This window comes from Armigeres subalbatus, chromosome 2 (assembly GCF_024139115.2).
Source record: "Armigeres subalbatus isolate Guangzhou_Male chromosome 2, GZ_Asu_2, whole genome shotgun sequence".
NCBI lineage: Eukaryota > Metazoa > Arthropoda > Insecta > Diptera > Culicidae > Armigeres > Armigeres subalbatus.
The window spans coordinates 373,963,279-373,986,631 of NC_085140.1; the positions used below are offsets into that span (position 1 = coordinate 373,963,279).

At 39.5% G+C, this 23,353-nt stretch overlaps 1 protein-coding gene across 10 annotated transcripts in view; it reads right to left on the reverse strand.

Annotated features, from left to right (window-relative positions):
* Positions 1 to 23,353, reverse strand: part of LOC134213091 (suppressor APC domain-containing protein 2) — a 47,063-nt gene that overhangs the window by 17,306 nt on the left and 6,404 nt on the right. For 5 of the 10 annotated variants that reach the window (XM_062691684.1, XM_062691688.1, XM_062691685.1 and 2 more), the window contains exon 2: positions 3,552 to 4,897. In XM_062691684.1, coding sequence (XP_062547668.1) covers positions 3,552 to 4,715 — 1,164 coding nt within the window. In that variant the 5' untranslated portion in view covers positions 4,716 to 4,897. Of the gene's footprint in view, positions 1 to 3,551; positions 5,154 to 23,353 lie in introns of all 10 variants that reach the window. The other 5 variants (XM_062691691.1, XM_062691689.1, XM_062691693.1 and 2 more) reach the window with 3 other exon arrangements.

The following is a 23,353-nucleotide window of genomic DNA, read 5'->3' on the forward strand; positions in this document are numbered from 1 at the left end:
ATGATTGTGGTAACCCATTTTGATGGGGTCTCCAGTAGCCTTGCGAGCAAAGGCGTAAAAGTTGGCAATCCGGAGATGGCGAGTTCTATTCTCGGTCTGGTCCAGGATGATTTCAGGTGGAAAACATTCTCGACTCCCTGGGAATAGTGTTTCCATTGTACACAAGATACATATATGAGTATTCTCATGGAAAGGCGGGCATAGAAAAGCTTTCAATTAATAACTGAGGAAATTCTAATCTCTATATATAAAAATGAGTTGACATTTCCTTTGAGGCAATATAACTCACGAATGGGGTGATCGATTTTCAAGATTTTATCACCAATCGAATCGTTTTGGGCTCTTCTATGATATAAAAATAGTACATTTTTTTGTGAAAGTTGAACAAATATAAAAATGTTACGTTTCCATGAATTCTAAAGAAAACCATCAAGCTTCAACTGAAATCGATCTATAGGGCGACGACTAAACGATTGACATTTATGACGAAGAAAAAACAACCCGAGCAAGATCGGGCAGGTAGTCGAACCTGTAGAATATAAAGTTAAAAAGCAGGCCATGTTCCAGTTGGAAAGAAGCCATTGAATAAAAAGAAGAAGAAGAAGAACCCATTTTGATGGATCTGTTAGCCACTGGAGATCCTCCGAAAGATCTGGAACATCAGTAAAAGTGGTGAATTCATAAAACTGGTCAGCACGGTTTTTGTTTAAGTTACAGTGAAACCTCCATGAGCCGATATTGAAGGGACCGTCGACTATTGGAAATATTGAGATGTGTAATAGAAAATCCTTGAGCAGCTGTTTGAATAACCATAACAGTCACCCAGAAAATATTTTTATTATGGCATAATATGCTTCCTTTAGTCAATATCGAGTCATAGAACATCGACTCATGAAAGTTTAAATGTATCGATTATTGTACACTGAGTAACAAATGATTGTCGTGGCCCATTTTAATGAACCTGAGTTTCCATTGGAGGTCCTCCAGAAGATCAAGTGTCAAGAATTAACCACTTTCAGGGACATTTCTTATCTTCCGGAGGACCTCCAATGGCCACTCAAGATGGCTCTATGAGGATGGATCACGACCAGGGTTTGCAGAAATCGCTCTCAAGAGATAACCCAGGTAACCACTAGCACTTTATTTCGCCTTTTCGGCTATATAGGGCTATTATAGAGCCAGTATGAAGTTTGTTAGCTCTGTGGTAGCGTTATAGTCGCACGTATGGCTTATTTTAATGCTTATGGTTACCTGGGAACGCACAACGATAAAAGAAAGGTGAAAACTGTTCCAAATCATAACAAGCCATGAAAACAAATTTATCAAACTTCTATGCAAGTGCGAGAAAACAAAATTGGATAGACAGCCCCCACCGAGAAGTGATGATTCTCGCTTCATTCTCGCTCATTTTGTGTTGGGATCCGCACAGCTGTGTAAAACAAGTTAAAATGCATCATCAGAACCAGAGCTCTTCACGTTTGGGGCTTTTTTTTTAATATCATGGGGTATCGCCATCGAAATTATTGCTTTATCATGACAGTTTGCAAAAAAAGTCTCACGGTTTGCTACATATCGTATACGTATACAGAGATGATAGGTGAGAGAGGTGAAAGACTTTTTCATTCTAAATATATAATCTGTTTTAAATTAATCTGTTTTACGGATGTTATGGAAGACCTCCGGTAGCCACCCAACTTTATTAAAATTGGCCACGACAATCATTTGTTACTCACTGTACGATAATCGAAAGAAAAGCTTTAAAAAACGAGCTCTTATATAATGAATTATATATATATGAACTGACCACTTTTACTGAGATTCTCAATCTCCCAGAGAACCTCCGATGAGTTTCATAAATTGATCACTTTTACGGATGTTTCGGAGGGACACCAGACCGTCGAAGAACCAGGAAATGTGATGATCCATGGAAATACACAAAAAAATGGGAAAATTTCTATAATTCAAAATCACGACAAAAATTTGCACCATAATCCATGTTCCTTCGCAATCGGTTTCTAGGGACTAAAATGGCCAAACTGCCAAATTAGCCCTTAACGACATTCGAGGAATCCATACATTCAATTTGGTTCCAAATATTAAAAATTTGGTTTGAAAATGAAATTTTGGAATCGAATTCAAGTTCGGGTCATTTTTGACCCGCAAATGCACAATGCGTCATTTTTTTTTTTTCAATGCACTAGGAAGGTTAAGAATAAAACAAAAGACTGACTGGAAGATTTGATTCTATATTGTATGACTTTCTCAGTCTGTTGTTTCAGATTTAGAAAGCCATACAATATAGCATCCAGGATCAGAAGAAAAGGCGAAGTTTTAAAGTGGTTAAATCTCTCGGATTCCAGACGACGGCAACTTTCTAAATCTTACGGTTTCCAAAATATCTAATCCAAAAAGTTTTCTCATATACACCAGAGCCGTCCAGTAGAAGAGTCCCAAAATAATATAATACATAACAGCTTCGTTTTGACCTCTTTTACAAATTTGTATAAGACAATACATTCCTAAATCGTACGGATTCCACAATATCTAACCCAACGGATATTCCCATATACACTAGCGCCGCCAAGCGGATGAATTCCAAAAAATATGATCTGTGAAAGTTTCGTTTTGACTTCTTGAACAAATTTGTACACTGAACCCATGGGTCACACACTAATATGGATCATTTCCATATGATCAACATGCAAAATGGAGTGACTAATTATTGTTACAAAGTGACGCATATATGTGGGATCAGTGTAGAAGACGGCAACTTCCTATATCTTACGTATTCGAAAATATCTGACTTTTATCAGCATGCACATCAAGCTGATGAAAATCAACCATGCAATTTGAATGAAAATCGCGACTTGCACCGACGTTTTGAGATGCCGAGAGGTTCTGAAAGATCCGAAAGTTTTCAATATCTCAGACAAATCTTGGAGGATGAGAAAATTGGTGAGTCTAAAACTTGTTCAAATCGGTTCACTTACGGCTGAGATATTCCGATTTGAAAATAGTGTTCCGACTTTTTTCGAGGCTTGGTCGTTCGTGTACTAAGTAAAACCTACCTCGGTCGGAAGAGTGTTAAATTGTTTGTAGGACAGAGGGTCTCCCGACCACTACACTGTTTTGATTCATACAAAAACTTTACTCTTCGATTTTGATTATGAAATATTAATTCTGTAAGAGAAACGATCAAAGGTATGTATGATTTTTCTGAATATCATTTTTAATTGATTGTAATTGAATATTGTATTTGCTGTTTTTTGTTAGTGTTTTCTGATTTTTTACTGTCTAGGGCCTATGCTTTGCCATCTGGGCAAAGCTAATTAAACCCCGTTTGGTTTACACTAGATTGTAAATAATCCGGAAAATATTGTTATTTCAATTCGTAAAAAAATATTACAGAAAACACAACAGCATCAGGTGTAGCCTCTCAAATGAATTAAACAGAATTTTTAGGCGATATAAGTAGATTATATTAGAGTCTCACTGAAATAATTATTTTATCTGATTAAAAATGTTAATTCACTGTACATAAAAAAACTCACCATATGTGCTCCGGACCGGCCCAGATACTTGATCTTATCCTGCACGATCGACAGCTGTTTCAGATACCAATCGCGAGCTTTCTCCACCGCCGTCAACCCTTGCAGCAAGATGTCCTTCTCCTGTTCGATCTGCTTCAGCCGCTTCAGCATATTGTAATCGACGCCATTCTGCAGCGTGTGCCTTCGGGGCTCCCGTCGTCTGTTGCCACCGCCGCCCTTCTTCTGGTATAGACCGGTTGTCGCATGTTGCACACCCAGCAAGGGTGATGAACTCGTCGTGTTGGTGAGGTCAATCTGCCCATCGGCCGAGCCGCGAGTCAGCCGAAGATGCGCCTTGTCCAGTTTGTCCGTTTCATTCATGAGCAGCGACATTTGCCAGTTCTGGAGAGCGTTGCGAATTTCCGCTTTGTCGATGTTGGAGCTGGGTTGGGTGGCAGCACGTTCGAGGTTTAAGGAAACGCGAGGAGGCTTTGGTGGACCGTAGCTGCCCGGAAGGATAATTGGCGGTGATTCAAGATCTAGGTCACTGTCTGGATTGAGCTGCGGCATGCTGAGCGTTTTCTGCGCCGGCATGGCATTGTTGGGTCGCACTGTGGCGGTGTTAGTGCTGTTGCTGGTCCACGAAGGCTTAGCTATGCTGTCCAGGTCGAGTAAAGGAGCGGAGGGTGGTCGGACGGATAGTTTGGTCGGCGAGAGGGGTAATTTTTCTGACTCTTTGGAGAATCGACTCGTTCTGCTAGGTTCGGCTTGATTGCGTACCAGACAAATTTTGAGCCCACTGCAGAAACGTTCGAATGAAAGCAACCCATTAGGGGGCGTGACCTTGCGCAAGCTATCAATTACACCCCGGGGCAGACCCTTGGAGCCATCGTCCTGCCAACGGTTTTCGATATCGGCCAACTTTACTAAACCAGTTTTGTCGTCGTCCATAATATCGAACAACGTGCGCATTGCAGACACGAATGGCTTCGGGAGTCCTTCGACGGCGGCACCGTTTCCTGTGTCCGGTTGCTGCAGCGGATGTTGCGGTTGCGCCAACTGGGGCTGATGATGGACGGTATGGTATCCATTATGCTGATGATGGTGACTCAAATGCACCCCATTGAAGCCGGTGACACCGTTTAGCGTGAGAATATTTTTACGATTACGGTTTGTCGTTGCCATTACGTTTCACTTTTTTTCTCGTTTGAGACCATTACCGACACTGTTTGGCGCACTTTTACACTAGTTTATGGTTTGTCATTCGGTTTATGAGCAATCGCAAAACATTGCGCTATACCTATGTATGTTTGGGAGTGGCCGACACTACGAGATAAGCTCCGAAATGGTTGGCGAAGAAGGGAAACCTACATTCAATGATTTATACGTATAATCACGAGTGGCGATGGCGATTATGGCTGTGAACATATGCAGCATCAAGGAGAAGGGGAGGGTAGCCAGTCAGCCTTCCCAGTGCCACTGACGATCGGAGCCTAAAATTCGAGATCACATTTTTTCGTGTCTCCCTTTTGGTGCTATTTGTTTGTTCACTTTTCGCACTTAACATCCAGTCGCAGTCCAACTGGGGATGTTCCAATGCTTATTTGTGTTTTAAGGATTTAACTAGGAAAATATTGTATCAAAATTGTTTTAATTTTTTTAAGGATAATCAAATTGTTTTGTAATATCAGATAAATTTCAAGAAATTTTCCAAAGATATAAGAATAATTCATTATTTAACAAATAAGGTTACTGCTCCTGGACTTCATCTCATATCTCCGATAGTCATCCCACGAAAAACAAAGCAATGAAAAGGTATTTGATATCAAATAGTCGGCAATTTGAGCTGCATGTGATGTTCAATAAAAATTTCGATGGATCCTATAGATAACATTCATTTAATGAACGTGGTGTATTTTTTCGAATATTTTGTGTCAAATTTAGATGTTATTTATTTTTAATTATTGAACCACTACTCAGTCTTACAATTTTTACAACAAGTTTATTATTTACCCGACGATAGGACACGAGATTATGTCACAATCCCGTGTTGAAACGTCGGGTAAATAATAAACTCGTTGTAAAATTATAAGACTGAATAGCCGTTCAATAAATAAAATTAAAACGTACAGTCGATCCATAATCAGTAAATTTAGAAGTTGATTGGTCTATATTTTTGGACAGAACAATTGGTTTTCCCAAACGAACCATTCTTCGGACGCCTTTTCTTGAAAAATTACCTAGGAAAGAACGTATAGCTATTAGATCAGTAGAATTTGCTGTGCTGGTGTATGGAACTGTTAGTTTTTTCGACGAGAGGAGGTCTAAATTATGTTGCAATGGCCAGAAAACGGTTCATCCGGCCGAATAGGTAATTTGGTCGAATTGGCCGAACAGGTCATTTTAAAAGTTAGAAATGAGGTGTGAAAGGTGAAGCATTTCAATTCTCACTACGTATTTCTCACATCTTACTGTGAAAAGTGAAAAGTGCGAAGTGAGAGCGGACGTCTCTTACATTTTCTGTCAAATGGCTATTTGGCTTTATGACTTTTTCGGCCAAATGACTTGTTCGTCCAAATGACCTATTCAGCCAAATGACATTTTCTGTCAAATGGCTATTCTGTCTTAAGACCTTTTCGGCCAAAAGGCCTATTCGGCCAACTGACCTATTCGGCCTAATGGTCTATTCGACTAAATGAGTCTAAGCTAAGCTAAGCCAATGGTCTGTTCGACTAAATGGTATATTAGGACAAAAAACTTTCGGCCTAGTGCCTTCAGCCTAATGACTTTCGGCCGAACGCTATTCGGCCAGACGGTCCTTCCCCCAAAAAGCCGCCTGTAAAACCAGTAATTACGAACGACATACGAGATAATACGACTCGATATAATCGGCAGAGACCTAAGCGACGACCGGCTTCATAGTGCTGGGCAAGATGCGTCAACGTGTGATTAGGTGGCAACCAATCAACGCAAGGATGTTCAAGCTGAGGATACTTTTTTTTTCAAAGTTTCGTTACAATCCAGTGATGGAATTGATTTAGATAGTAGGCTAACTCGTTTTTGACAAGAGACCTATTTGCTGCTAGTGACGACGGAGGTCCTTCGTAGCTTAGTAAGGAAAACACCTGTTTAGCGTACTGGGGTCGTGGGATCAAAGCCCACCGAAGGGGCGGTTACCCTCCAATACCTTTTCCGAACTAAATCTATCACATGTTGTGCAAGTGACCTATTTGTTCAAACGACTTTTCCGAAAATTGTTCACCTAATCGACATTTTCGGGCTTATTACCCGTTCGACCAAAGGCACATTCGGCCATACGACAAGTTCGGCCTTATGACCCGTTCGGCCAAACAGTATTTTTGACCAAACGATTTTTTCGGCCAAATGACAAATTCGGCCGTATGTCGCTTTCGGCCTAATTAACCATTCCGTCCAATTCATCCAAATGGAATTCATCCAGATGGCTTAACATGTAACATGTAATTCGGCCAAGAAACGTTCGACTAAATAGCTTTCAGTCGAATAAGTTTCGCCCAAAGGACCCTTCTCCGTTTGCAGTATTCAATTTAAAAAAACCGGGTAGAGTGAGAATCGTTTGGAATGCCGCCGCTGAAGCCAATGGAGTATCACTCAGTTCGATGTTACCGAAAGGTTCAAATTTACTGACCACACTTGGTTATGTACGTTACCGTTTCCGGATGTTTCGAGTAGGGTTCAGCAATGACATAAAAGCAAGGGTTGAATCCAAAAGAGAATGCAATAGTCTCTCACTTATAATCTCTTATCATCTCGATATGTAGCATACCGTATGAGACTTTTTTCGTAAGCTGACATGATAAAAAAATGGGGTGGCATTGCGCATCTCGACTCGAAACGAGCAAACTATGCAAATAGTCATACGAAAGAGCTGTCGAAAGGAGATGCGCAATGAGGCCCCTAATTCGGGAGGCTATCCCTCGTGATAAATATCTTTTAAAAGCTCCAAACGCGGGCAGCACTGGTGCTGATGATGCATTTCAACTTGTTCTATACAGCAGTGCGGTTCCCAACACAAGAAGAGCGATAACAAAGCGAGAATCATCACTTCTCTGTGGGGCTGCCTATCCGATTTTTCTTCTTCTTATTTTCATCACATCCCCCACTGCAGCCTCGCAGCTGAGTGTTCATTTAGGACTTGCACACTGTCCTAAATGAACACTCAACTGCCAGGTACAGGTATCTAAGCCAAGGTACCATTTTTGCATTCGTATATCATGAGGCTAACACGATGATACTTTTATGCTCAGGGAAATTTCCAATCCAAAATTAGCTGTTATGAAGTAGCAATATGTTAATGACATGCTCGTTAGTGTCGAGACGGAACAGGAATCGTGTTTACTAGCTATGAATGTGAAGTAAGCTCACGAGCAAGAATTCACCTGCAGTAATAACCTGCAGGAAGAAACCATCCAAAGGTAAAATGTTAACATCGGATCAGAACTTGATACTGATATCAATGATCGCCAGAAAATTTGTATTCGCGATGGCCACGTATTGCATTTGTAGTCCTCGACCTCTAAAATCGACTGGCTACCGGCATTTGTTGTTTGATTGGCAAAAATCCGAGATAATTTGGTCACATAGTAGGAAAGGGATCACCGCTTTAACGGCGTTGAAATCACTTGCATGTTCAGATAAGATAAAATACTAAGTTATTGCGATAATTTGAGATATTACGATATCTGAATGTCCCCATGAGTGTTTTCCGCCAAAAATGGGCCTTCGAGGGGAAACGATAGGTAGAGATTTTGAAAACTATTCAGCAGCATATAAGCTGGAAGGCATATGGAGATGCATGGTACATTTGTGCGATGATTTATATTGTGGCCGTTTTATTAAATAAATGAACAAGTGTGCAGTTTGTTTGAAACTTGTGTTATGGGAAACCTGAACCTAATTGCATGTTGGTTTTATACCAGGCGCTGAAGACCTTGTAGACCAAATGATCTGAACTCCAGAACAATGTGGAGAACCTAGAACATTTGTATCACACTAATTTGGAATGCACAAAACACGCAAGAGATCACAGGGACAATCTGGGTTGATTTCCTTTATGTAGTTCTTCTGAATCGGTAAATTTTACTCATATTGAATTTGGTAAATCGAAATTATCTGAATTTAAAAAACCGCATCTGTACTCCAGCTGATTTAGAAAAAAAAATGAAGATGTCTAGAATCATAACAAAACTAGCAAATTACAGGAAACTAGATGAGATGGATAAGACAAATGAAAAAATTGTGAAAATCGCTTAGAAGACGCCAGGGAATCTGCTGTTTGAAATCATGATTCTAATGATTTCTTGATCGCTGTATTCGACATGTTAAACAAGATAATGTACCTTCCAACATGCGATTAGGTTCAGGTTTTCCATAGTACAAGGTCCATAGAAATGATTGCTTACTTGTTCATTTATTAAAAAAGGAATGTGATGAAATCCGCATAAAAAGTTTAGTCACAAGATGAATCATCGCCATCGCACAAATGTACCATGCGTCTCCATATGCTTTGTGCTTAAATGCTGCTGAGCAGTTTTCAAAATCCCGGCTTTGGGACAGAAGGTCGAAAGACAAAAGGTCGTAGAGACAAAAGGTTGAAGGAACAAAAGGTCGAAGAGACAAAAGGTCGAAGAGACAAAAGGTCGAAGAAACAAAAGGTCGAATGAACAAAATGTAGAAGGGACAAAAAAAAACAAGGGACAAAACCTAAAATTGAAAATTTGTAATTCTGAACACTCGAAATAGACTTAATACACGACAACTTTAGAACCAGGCATCTAAAGCAAAATCTAGCTTATAACATTTCCCAGAGAAATCTCCTTCTTTTTTCCATGCGCAGCTCTTTAACCAACTTACAGTGAGCATGCAGCAGCCACAGGGCGATCATTGTATGATTTTTTATGAGCTCTCGGGACTGTGAAGTTCAATAAATAGTACTTATTGGATCGTGTACTTGTAACACGTGTCGCTGCTGTCAAAAGAGCTCCATAATTTGGAGAAACTTCTCGGCGAGCATTGTGTGGAGTCTGCGAGTGCACGTTTGAGTGAAACACGGCGTTAGTTTTAAGCCAGTATCGTAACATGAACTATTTCGCCACTAATCAACGCGAGTTTCTATACATTACCTTCCCAATTAATCCAAATTTTCTTTCCAATTCCGATCATGAAGAATCAGTAAATAATTTTATAATAATACCGTGCGGGACCGAAATCCGTACAGCACCGAAATCTGTCCACCTCATGAGATATCAACAAATTAACGGGGGTTAAAGCTAATTAATGTAGAAATAATTTATTTTATCCTGTTCAGATACTTGGCAGTAAGCTTTTAGGGCATAGAAATGGAAAGCAGGCTTTGACATTAAAACCACAAAAATCAAAAACAAATCTCCACACACAAAACGCGGAGTTTTTGCCGCCATTTTGTTTTCGGGTAGAGCATAATTGTACCAAAAGTAACTATGTTTTAATTGCTAATTGCGAATCATTACATTAAATGAGTGGAATACAAATCGAAGGTGTAGAGAATACGGTGATGTAAAATGTCAATATAGATATAAAAGCGATCAAACACGTGTCTTTCAATTAAAGTGTGCTATGTTCTGAAACTTGGCCAATAAAACGGACAGCTAATTACTCCTATGATAATTATTATGGTTTTTTGGTTTAAGAAAAATCGCGGTAAGCTATGATTAGCTGACAGAACTTGAGTTCAGTTTTGTGAACATTTTTCTGGCAGATAGATGCAAACATGATTTGGTCCTCAAACTCAAATTTTCAAGAACAGAAGATCTTGATGCTGCTTCGGTATTGGTTACCACAGAAGGGATGGCTTCTCAAGGTGCGTATCGAACTATTTACAGTGGTAGTTTAGTCAATCAGATTGCTTCAATTTAAATATTTAGGTGAAAAATCGCTGTACGGATTTTGATCCTTTGATTCGAAATCCGTCCATGGTGGACGGATTTTGAGTCGGGAGTAGTTGAATTTATTCATTATTTTATCATGTTTTTCGTAGTTTTTAATGAGTAAATGTGACACACTTCAAAAGTAGAGGCCTTCATTCTCCTGTGTCAATAACAAACGTATTATTTACATTCGATTCCTATTTTCTAATGACTTTTTCATATACTACGGTGCTTAAGTGTACGGATTTTGATGCCCCACGGTAAATAATTATTTTCAGTCTTTTGAAGTGTCAGTCAGTCAAACTGTCTGAAGTGTCAAACTGTCTTATTATTCTCTACAAGAAAATAACATATTTTGGCGACGAGGAAAAGTTCTATTCTTGTCAAGTCATCTCATCATCTTTTAAACCATTATATATACAATCAAGAATGGCCGACGAAGATTTGAAATTGGCGATTCTCCGGTGATCTCATGGTGAATCAACAGCAGCAAATTGCGGCTCTTCAGAAGGGTAACAACAATCAATTTGGAAGCGAGGAGATTATTGAGTCACTGTCCTATGGAATTGACGAACTTCAATACGATCCTGACGGCGGCATTTTCTTTGATTCGTGGTTCGTGGAAAGCATTTGGATGACAAAGGAAAAGTCAGGCTGCAGTCAGCTGTTCATATTCTGCGGAAAATCGGAACACTATTCCACGAACGCTATCTAAACAGTGTTCTACCGAATCAACCGCGAGATTTCGGCTTTGAAGATACCATCTCGAAGTTTAAGAAGCTGTTCGGACGTCAAAAGACACTTTTCAACACACGTAATCAGTGTATTCAGTACGTAAAGAACGACGCTGATGATTATTCATCGTATGATGCATCGGTCAATAAAAACTGTGAAGCGTTTCAGATTGAAAAATTCTCCAGTGATCAATTCAAGACGCTTAGGTTTGTAAGCGGTCTCCAGTCACCGCGCGATTCAGACATCCGCACCAGGCTATATGGTAAACTGGAAGCTGAAGAAAATGCGCTGCCGCCCGACGGTGCCAATCTCAAGCTTGAAAATTTGGTTGAGGAGTGCAAACGTATCATCAATCTCAAACAAGATACACAAATGATCGAGAAGGGTTGTGTGGACAAGTCCAATGTCAACGCAATTTTTCGTCATAAAGCATCAAGTAGAAAAGAGAAGAAGTCACCCAAAACGCCTTGCTGGTTCTGTGGAGATCTTCACTTCGTAAAGGAATGTCCATATCAAACAAACATTTGTGGAAACTACAAGCGAAAGGGCGACAAGGCATCACTGTTAAACGGATTGATCTGACGAAGAAGCGGAAGTACGTCAAAATCGGAATTAACGGTTCATCAGCAAATTTGCAACTTGATTGCGCTTCTGATATTACTATTATTTCCAAGCGTATTTGGACATCAGTGGGTCAGCCTATTATCAACTCAACGGAAGTCGTCGCTGTTAGTGCCTCTGGTGCCAGCATATAAATCGTAGGTGAAATAAACACTGAAATCACTATTCAAGATGTGACAAAACAAAGTCGCATTTTTGTCACAATCAATCCGGATCTCAACGTTCTCGGAATAGAAACAATCGATCAATTGGAACTCTGATCGATTCCGTTTATTTCTCTTGTTAACACCATCAAATAGAATGAAGATGCAACGATGCAGAAGCTGCAAGTTAAGGTTCCTGAAGTATTCAAGTCTACACTCAGATGCTGCACCAAAGTAAAAGTAACGCTCTATCTGAAACCAGATTCATGGCCAGTGTACTGTACCAAGAGACCAGTTGCCTACGCTGCACTTCCAGTAGAAGCATAAGTACTACAACGCTAGTAGCGCTGTAGTCATTTAAATTATTTTGCCAAATTATGCTTCAACAAGCTTCAATTGGGCATAATTTATGCATCATGTTGTAGTGCATGTTTGGTTTCATCACCAACATCGGTTTGACATTTGTAGTACCTTTGACGGTACTTTGGCTGCCAGGTCGAAGTAACTTAGATGTTAGTCACGCGAACAGGGACGACATTAGCAATCTTATACTTTTGAATCAACTGCACTTCCTAAAGTTGATACTGAGTTGCAGAGACTACAGGACAATGGCATCATTTCTCCAGTTCAGTTCTCCTATAGTGGTAGTTCGCAAATCCGATGTGTTCGTACGCGTATGTGGGATTATTCTACTGGTCTCAATGATGTACTCGAGTCAGATCGCCATCCTTTACCGCACCCAGACGACATCTATTCAGAACTGGTAGGCTGCCGTTTCTTCTCCTGTATCGATCCCATATCTTCAAGTTGAAGTCGAAGCAGCATCTCGAAAAAATGATCACAATAAACACGCACAAAGGATTGTTTCAGTATAATCATTTGCCGCCCGGTGCCAAGTCCGCACCTGGAGCATTCCAGAGGATCATTGATAGCATGGTGGCCGGCATTCCTGGTGTCAAACCGTATCTGGATTACATATTTATCGCTGGAAGAACACAAGAAGAACATGACCGCCGATTGCATGCTGTACTCAAACGAAGAATTCGTGAATACGGCTTTCATCTACGTATTGAAAAGTGTCGATTCTCTCTCCCGGAGATAAAGTTCCTGGGTCACATTATAGACAAAGATGGCCTTCGTCTAGACCAGACCCTGCAAAAACAAGCGCCATTTCAGAAATGTCTCCACCAACCAATATTCCGCAATTAAGTACGTTCATATCTCGGAGCGATCAACTACTATGGTCGGTTCGTTGGGCAAATGAAGGAACTTCGTGCACCACTCGATCGTTTGCTGAAGAAGGACGCTGTTTGGAAATGGACTGTTGATTGCCAGAAATCATTCGATCGTTTCAAATCGATTCTGCTATCCAACCTTTTGTTGACACCGTTGACACACTTTGATCCCAGAAAAGAAATTATCGTTGCTGGTGATGCTTCCAAGAATGTATTGGGGGCAGTGATCCTGCATCGTTCTCAACATGGCTCAGTCAAAGCTATCGCTCACGCTTCAAGGTCGCTCACACCTGCTGAAGAAAATTATGGTCAAATCGAAAAGGAAGCACTCGCGTTGGTGTTTGCAGTGACTCGTTTTCATAAGATATTTCTAAAATTCGTGCTACAAACTGATCACAAGCCACTCCTCAAGATTTTCGGTAGCAAGAAAGGGATTCCAGTGTACACGGTAAATCGTCTCCAACGATGGGCGCTAACAATGCTACTATTGTAGATCCAGTTGAAAACCGAACTGAGCTCTCGCGACAATCGCATTTTTTTCCCATTCCCGAATGTCGCAACTGCATCGCGAGTGGTGCGCATGATGGCGCACGGTTACGGCATAGATGCGCACTACTCGGGATGCAGTTGCGACATCCGGAAATGGGAGAAAAAGCGATTGTCGCGAGAGCTCAGTTCGATTTTCAACTGGATCTCCAATATATGACTTCAATATCCAGTTCATGCCGACAACAAGTTTCGGACATGCAAATCTTATCTCGCGCTACGTAATTGCTGCTTTTCAAATTCTTGATGAATCTATCTCCAATTTGCCTGTTACTTCAAAAACAATTGCCAAGGAAACTGAAAACGATCCGGTACTGCAAGAAGTAATAAATTACATCAACAAGGGGTGGACCAATACTGCATGAGATTCAGAATCAGGCTGTACGTCATTTCTATTCCCGAAGAGATGGTCTCCAAGTAACTCAGGGCTGCGTAATGTTTAGTGAAAGGGTAGTGGTTCCAGAAAGGTTACGCAAGCGCATCATTCGGCAACTTCACCTCTCTTGCTGGCCCAACATTTACGACGACGTCGAATCTTTCGTGCGTCAGTGCAGTTCTTATGCTGCTGCTGCAAAATTGCCCCACAAGACTATTCTCGAATCATGGCCGATTCCAACCGAACCGTGCGAGAAAATTCATCTCGATTATGCTGGTCCAATAGATGGTTTCTACTTCCTTATTGTGGTCGATGATTTTTCAAAATGGCCGGAAGTTTTCAGAACTCACAGCACAACAACCACAGCGACTTTGAAATCTTGCAAGAAACCTTCGCACGCTACGGAAACCCGAACACTCTAGTATCTGATAATAACGCGATTCTAATCAAATAGTAACTGATCCATCAGTCCACATAGGCTTTCTTTAGAAGTTCTCGTCGAATGTGTCCTTCAATGTACCTGTTGTTGAAAAAGCTTCATCTGAAATACAAAGACAAGAAGGAAAACAACGTAGGCTCCCAGCTTGGCTAGCCCCATACGATCTCTTTTAAAAAGGGAGATGTTGTATGTCTAATACCAAATGAAGTAAGCCATGACTACTGGCAGGAAATGGACATGTCACATTTAGTTTTTCAGTTTTGTTCTGACCAAGATGAATACACAGCTAGGTGTTGCAATCTGCCAAAATCACTATTCAGCCATCTTGGATTTTAGTATGGAAGAGCCAGCCGGTTTGTTTATGTTTTGCATCGAAAATGAATTTTTCACCGAAAACGGAGTAGGCCATGCTCACGGATAGAAGTGTTTCTATTTTGTGACAGGATTTTTTTTGCTGTATTTCGGCTTGTGCCTTTTCAACGGAAGCCCCAGTTTTTATGTGATTTTTTCGCTTGTGATTCCAATTTTGTTGCTAATGTTTTGGGCAGTACATCAGTGCTTTTCAAGAATTACTGAGCACAAAACTTAGGTGTCATAACATCGCTTTCCGAAGATGTAACGGCGTTTGGAGCTGGAACACACGACCCGCTGGTATTAGCAGAACTTCCAACACACCATCGAAGACGGTACGGACGAGCTCTACGTTATATTTGTATATGGAACCGGCCGATTGGCGTTCAAATTTGGCCAGCACAGCAGTTACGGTCACGGAAAGCAACATTTACGGAAAAGAGCTGGTCGCTATAGTGCTCTGGATAATATTAGACGATGATTAAGCCTCCATACAAGGTAAGATCTCCTCGGAAGGGAGCGGTTATTGCTTTCTGCGTAAATCCGCGTATATCAAGGTGAGTATCCTTTATTCTTTTTTTGCAGTATTCACACTTTATTCATTTTACCACACAAGAACATGATTCTAAAATTAGATTAGGTTATGATAACAAAGAAACAGTTAACAATGTTGGGGGGAAATGCTTATCTAATCTTCCGGTCAATGTCATCATACAGTGCATATACTCCTGTATATATACGATTGTGATGCATCACCAGTGCTACGATGTGCACGTATTACCTGGCAATCTAACTGCATTGATTGTCTGCCTTTTCAGAATTCCCAATAAGATTCCGTTGAAATATCACAAATGATGGTAATTGCTTGCGGAAAGGGAAAGAAAAGTGCAGTGGGTATCGGCCAAGTTCCCCCTGGCGGTGCTAAAATGATAAGCGAAAACAATACCTAATTCCATTTAAATCGTTAAGTATCATTAGTAATTAGCACACGTTATTATTTTATGTGGGGGGCACGCATGGAACATATTTTTAAACGCGGGTGTTAGGCGGCTGACCCATGCTCGACCAAATAGTCAAATTTAGCTAGAATATTTTAATTTTGTCTGATTGTTTTTATTTTTGCCATCAAATGATTAGGAGCTTATTTTCAGCATCTCATAACGCAAGAGAGGGTAAAACTCTGCGTTGCATAGAACAGTTTAGGAGGTCCCCGATTCGGTGCATTGTTGCACTGTCGTGTGGAGCATGGTTGTCCCGTGTCGTTTATGGCGATGTCGTTCCCGCATCTATGACGCCTTTGCTTGAACAAATCATTTTATATAATGGCTGGACATGTTAATAATTCATTCTAGTTCTCAAATCTTGTGGTAGATACTTCTGGAGGCTGTCAAGGTGGTGGGAGGGACATTGCCTATAAGTGGCAGAGGCGGCTGTGCTAGGGGCGGCAGTATGGTGAAAGCAGTTTCTGGACAGTTAGGATTCATTTTTCATTCTTAAGAGAATATCTAGAATAATATTATATTTTGATGAGCTATAACAATGCCATCCTCCATTTATTAGTAGCATAGGTTATCAGTACTCCTAATATACTTTATTCGGTGGGCACGCTTGGAACCCATTTTTTACTTAAGTTCGACCAAAATTGTAAAATTTAATTGATTTATTTTAATTCAGTTTAATTATTTTAATCTTTCTGCGTCAAATGGTTAGGTATTTTTTCCCCCACCCCTCCTGCTCCCTCCTTTTCTATTTTATGTTTTCAAACTTAAACCAACGTGATCACACTAGTCCCAAGCTGCACGTACCTCTATCATATCAATCTACATACGAAACTACATACAAGAAGCGACAATCACCAGAAAACGGATTTCAATCATTTCCCTTCTACAATAAGTATAAATCATCTAAGCTATAATAAACTCTATCGTAGCGATCGTAGCGATCTGTATCTGTAATAAAAAGGTTCCATAGCAGTCGCTAGAGCCGGAAGCGGTCAACAAGCCGCTCCATACTCTCCTCCTCTATCTTCTATTATCTCACAAGTTTACTACCCTGAAACTGAACTGTTTCGGACCCCTTATGGGTCTGAAGCAGAGGACGGGACGCTCGAGCCTACCAGTCAGTGGATGGAAAGGTCCGTTGTGATAAAGGGTCTATCACAAGCCTCGGATAACCTAGAATAAGTTTTCCACGAGTCAAGTTCACATTGATTTCATGAGTTCTATAAATTAATCTTCACGTTGAAAATTTAAGCCAGCAGTGTAAACGTATTGCCTAATGTCATACAACGTAGATTGGCCACGGCCCGGGGATACGTTGAGTATAACAAGAATAACAAGATAACATAGAAACAGTTAACAATGTTAATTGTGGTAACATCCCTCAATATTTGGTTGCGAAACACGTTCGCTTAGTTTTTTCGCACCCAATCAGCCAATGGATGGAGGCTATCCAGATCTGAAACTTACACCATCTATTCAGAGTTGCTTTCCGGTTATCTCACTACCCTTGTTTTTAGTTCAATGGTTTCTCCGCATCACTTCTTAATTGACCGAAAATTGAACAAAAAAAATCAGTGATTGTTCCTCAACTCAGTAACTATGAATATGCTTTCGAAAAATGAATGTTTCATATACATAAGACCGTTCCGATAATTATAAATACATTTTGTTTATTAAATAATTCCATTTTTTTTTACAAGTGTTCAACTATTTTTTGGTTACATAAAGTCTAATATTCTGTTTACTTTCATGTAGAATCGAGTTCTATAGTTTTTTTTTCCTTCACAATGTTTCGAGAAGTTTGCACACCATGTTTTTCTACTATTACCCAACGTTTACGAGACCATCTTCCCCTCCCCTTGGAACCTTTAATAGAATTGAAGGCTGCATGTAAAATTGACTGTGTTGTTGGATGACACCACATGCAGAATAATACTTGAGTCAGGATGGTTGTTAACATACATACATATTATTTCATTATTAAGGTTCAAAAAACAATTTTGAAATTCATTCTCATTTAATTTATTATTATACACTAGTCGGCCCGGCAGACATATTATAATAAATATAGCTATATCCATGTACTGTGAAAATGATCTAAACCAACAACTTTCATGGAAAAAGAAGTGATCTTCATTCATTGAAGCTGTTGGTTTTAGATTCAGGCACTGTTAGAATTATTGTCATATCAAAAAAGTTGCATAGATGTTTTGCCAACTGTACCTCACTATAAACTAGTTTTATCTAGTTTTATGGAAACATTTCCAAACATTTGTAATGGAAATAATATACTTAGTAACATCAAAATTCCGATTACATTTTGTTATATCTTACTTCACGTAGGAAGGAAGTTATGTATTAAAGAAATTGAATAATTTTACGTTTCTATAGACATAGTTGTATTTGATCTTGAAGTTGGAATAGGCAATTATCTCATTTCAATATATTTCATTCAACTGACGTTACTACCAACATCATTTGAATAAATAGCACAATCGTCGTTCCAAAAATCAAGGTCAGATAAAATTTTAACCATCCCTATTATGAAAAAGGCGATAATACGGTGCCTGATTGAACCACCATATATTACAAGGTGTATGAAGCTACAGAAAATATTTACAAGCATATTGCCTTCAGTGAACTTGCTAACCCTTAAATGCGCAATGTTGTTTTAAAACAACAAACCGAAAGTACGTTTAATGTGAATTAATATAATGGTTATTTACGTTGAGAATATTTCCGATGATTTCCAAAAAATCGCCTTGCGCCTTTAAGGATTTGAAAAAAAAAATGTAAACCATACAGGAAACATGTCTGATAATGAACTATGATGGTGCTATGATGTTCTAGGATTTGTAGCATTTATTACATTCTACCTTCTTCATATATAATTTTCTTCATGCGAAATTGATAAAACTTACTATTTTTTGTGCTTCTGCCTGTCGTATTGAGGCGGGTTTGCTTCTGCTACGACAATAGAGGCTTGTCTGCAGCCGTTTGATCATTTATTCATCCACTTAGAATTCATTTGTTGATCAAAATCATTATCATATCAGGGGGGAAGGGGAATTTAATTTCTTTTTGCTCTTTTTTCGTTTCAGAGAGCGAGCAAAGGCGCTTAAACCTAGGCTATTAGCCAGGGCAAGGCTAATACCTTCGCCCCATCCGAGGAAAATCATCGGCAAGGATAATGGAGTGACATAAATTTCTTAGCAAAGTCACTTCCAACGTATTTCCACAAATTTTCTATCATTTGCTTATAATGATACTCCTAAACCACATACCCTACCCACCATCCAATTCCTTGACATCTATGAGGGCGTCGGTGAGTCGCTGGCCTCTCGTTAAGTAGATGTCATATCATCATTTCCTTCCCTTTCCTAGTAACGGAGAAGATGGGCGTGGCCGGCAATGATAGCTTTCATGTTTTATCATTTTGGACCCCAATTGGATTTCCATTGAATCCCAAATGGAAATCCATAAGCAATTGGGGTAAGAAAGGTAAAGAATATACATGACAACTATCAGTATGCAATCTACGAAATACTCCGTTACAACGCAACGCAACGCAACGCATCGAAAATGAATTTTTCACCCCCGCCTTCTTCTCGTCCATAAATTGGGCAGATTGAAACACCTAGCTGTGTATTCATCTTGGTTCTGACTACTGATGAGAACAGTCATAATATATTAGTTCTTAATCCAAACTGTCTTATTATTCTCTACAAGAACATAACATGTAGCAATGAGTGTCAAATGTATTTTCCACTCCTCATCATGTATTAGATGTGGATGTTATTGGTTTAAATTTCACGTGACGGCGTTATTGGCTTTAAATAATAAATAAAGTCCAAAACATGTATAGTAGGAATAGCCTTTTCAACTGGCGATGCCCTTGGTTGGTACGCAGGGCGAACCCTCCGGCTGACCCGCTCTTTAAAACAGCTCTGATTCATCACCATTGGCGGGACCCACGGTTTTATCCTGTGTTGAACTTAATCCAGAATTTAAAAAAAAACACAAGATTAAAAAAAGGAATCACCGGTAAAAATCCGTTCCCGGAAATGAGAAAATAATTCATGATTTCATGAATCCAACGTGTTTTCATATTATGAAAATACACCACAAATATAAATAATGATTTCATGATTTATTTTCGCGTAACGCAATCAATGCGTTACGATTTGGTTGTAAAAATAAAAAAAAAGTTCAACAGGGGTTTTGAGCTCGAGTACACCGAGTGAGAGTCCGGCGTGCTACCTTACAGTCGTTCTCACTTTTTGGGAAGGGAGTGTTCGAAGTATATGTTAAGATGAGATGGTAGGTTCAGTGAAACTAGCAACACTGTCAGTTAAATGTATTCTAATACTGAGGCAATAAGATCAGATTGCAGTTGCGGTGGATACGGTAGTTTGCGAAATGAATTGGAACTAGATTGTAAGTTGCTTTATATATTAGGTTTAATAATTTTTACAAGAAATAAATTTCAGCTTTGAAGCTGTGGGTAATGGACACTGCTGTCAGAAGAGTTTCAATCAAGCCAAGGAAAACCGCCGCAACAATCTTCAAAGAATCTATCTACACGCACCAAATAATTTGCGATGGATGACTTGAAAAGAAAGCTCGCACTACTAGAGGAGCAACACAAGTCATGGCAAATGAAACAGCAGGAGAAAGAAATGCGTATCAAGAAGGAATACGAACAAAAACTGGCAAAGCTAAACGAGGATTATTATGCAGTTGCAAAAAAAATTGATTCAGAATTCCGTGCAAAAAAGGAAGCTACAATAAAGAGATTTGGTGCTCGAGATACCAGTGGGAAATCGGTAAATGGTATAAAGCAAACTTTTCCCGGCGGGAAAATCGAACCAAATAATGTTTCCGACAGTGCATCTAGCCTGAATACAACAGTTCCGTTTTGTGATGCTGCATCTGTATCGGCAGTGCCTTTGCCGAAACCTCAAAGCTACGTATTTGATGATGTGTGTAAATTTGAAACAGATTCGCAGCAAAACGTATCGAACACGACCGCCAATGATCATTCACGCGTTGACGCTGGGAGACGAGAGCAGGATGTAGGGTTTCAACAGTCGAGTGTGATCATTGCGATAAACTTGCAAAACAAATGTGATGACTCGATAGCAGTAGTTCGTAGAAGCGCGTCTGAATACATCAATTTAGATGCAGTGGTAGAAGAAGAGTACAAAAGTAATTTATTTTCAAAAATTGCGAAAGGTGTGACGTGCGATAGAGAGTCAATAGGATTTACCAATTTAAAGCAAGCTCATTGTTCGGATAAACAAGTTTTCGATCCAGGAGGGACTGAAAGTTAAAATGTTTTTTTAATGGTAAATAGAATGTTTTGGAATGCAGTTTGTTACTAGCTTCACGGGTGGGAGTGTTAAGATGAGATGGTAGGTTCAGTGAAACTAGCAACACTGTCAGTTAAATGTATTCTAATACTGAGGCAATAAGATCAGATTGCAGTTGCGGTGGATACGGTAGTTTGCGAAATGAATTGGAACTAGATTGTAAGTTGCTTTATATATTAGGTTTAATAATTTTTACAAGAAATAAATTTCAGCTTTGAAGCTGTGGGTAATGGACACTGCTGTCAGAAGAGTTTCAATCAAGCCAAGGAAAACCGCCGCAACAACCGGTTATGCATTTTGTCGACTGTTGAAGATTGCGCAGTACCATGAATAATGTTCCTGAAATCATGAATTATAATCATGATTTCATGAACTGGCATGATTCATGATTTCATGATTTTTTTTCATGATTGTGGGTATGCATTTGTTTCCTTGTAGCATTTTAATCCAAAGCTGTAAATAAAACAATTAATTGCATACTATTCGGTTATTCAACCGTACGAACGACAATGTTAATTAACACTCAAACAACCGGCTGTTGTACTTTGTACAACACTAACGAAAACACATCCCTTATGGTACACAACATGAACGAGCCTGCTAGAGCGTTCCAGGATCGCGCGCGTCTCGAACAGTTTATAATCATAGTTATGCATATGATATTGCATATTGGTGGTAGGATTTTGTGTAGAAATAAGATGTTGTGGGTTCATGTCAAGAGTGGCCTATCGTTCTCACAAACGGTCAGATATCTAAATCGCTCAAAAAGGTTTCTTGTACTCAGATACATTAATTCCACTATAAATTCATTTTAAGTTTTAGAAAACATGACTGCAAGACAAAATTTTCAAAACGATTTATCTGCTTTTGTAAACAAAGATTCAAACGACGATTTGACGGATCTGATAGCTCTCCCACGTAAACCAACACGGACAACAGGTAGCGGAATCCTTCACCAACCTATTGATGGTGTTGATTTGCGTGGGAGAGCTATCAGATTCGTCAAATCGTCGTTTGAATCTTTGTTTACAAAAGCAGATTAGTCGTTTTGAAAATTTTGGCCAATTGTCACCCCCGATGAAATAATCATAGTTTTGTTTTGTATTGTTCCTTAGACTATGGCTTTTCAATTTTAACCATTTTAGTAATTTAGAGTATTTCGACCCTTTGTCCTTTCGACATTTTGTACTTTCGACCTTTTGTCCCTTCGACCTTTTCTGCATTCGACTTTTGTCGTTCGACCTTTTGTCTTTCGACCTTTTGTCCTTCGATCTTCTGCCATAGATTCTCAACACCGTTAAAGCGATGATCTCTTTCCTATTTTGTGGCAAAATAATCTTTTTTTCTGATTTTGTCGTCCGTAATATATTGGGAATAAGGTAGTGCACAGCAACTGACACAATCAGCTATAAACTTTCGATCCCAGCCTACTGGAAGGTGACTGTAAGCCCACTTTAAGTGTTGAGAACGCTAATGGCAGTAATCTAGGAACTGTTCTGAAGGTGCTGTTCCAAGAAGTGTAGCGGTCTGCCCAACTAACATTTAATGAAAATGTTATTTCAACTCGTCTATACGGTTTCAAGCTGAATATGTGTGCTGTACATGATCAAGATCTTCTATTCAATCCTTCCACCAGCAAATCTGGCTAATCTATTCAGCAGTTTTTTACGGGCCTGCACAACTACTCTACAGCATGTTATACACAACTTTTTCTCAATCTTTACCGAACTATTTAGTAATAATAATTTGTTTCAATAGTGCTTATTCAGACTTTTTGAATCTGTTAAATAAGTTTTATACAGCCACTAAATTTAACTAAACTAAATATTATTTGAAAGCAAACCCAAATTCAACAACCTCATCTACAAGTCCGGTTACATGGTTCTAATCTGTAAGGATCAAGAGACTGCTGAGTGGTTAAAGAGAATATCCCCATCCATGAAACCCTGGGAAGGTGCAGAGCTGATGGCAATGGACGAAGTGGCGATTCCACGTCCAGAGATGATCCGAGCATTCTTCCCACAAAGCTCCAGCTATGATGACGACCGAATAAAGGCTCT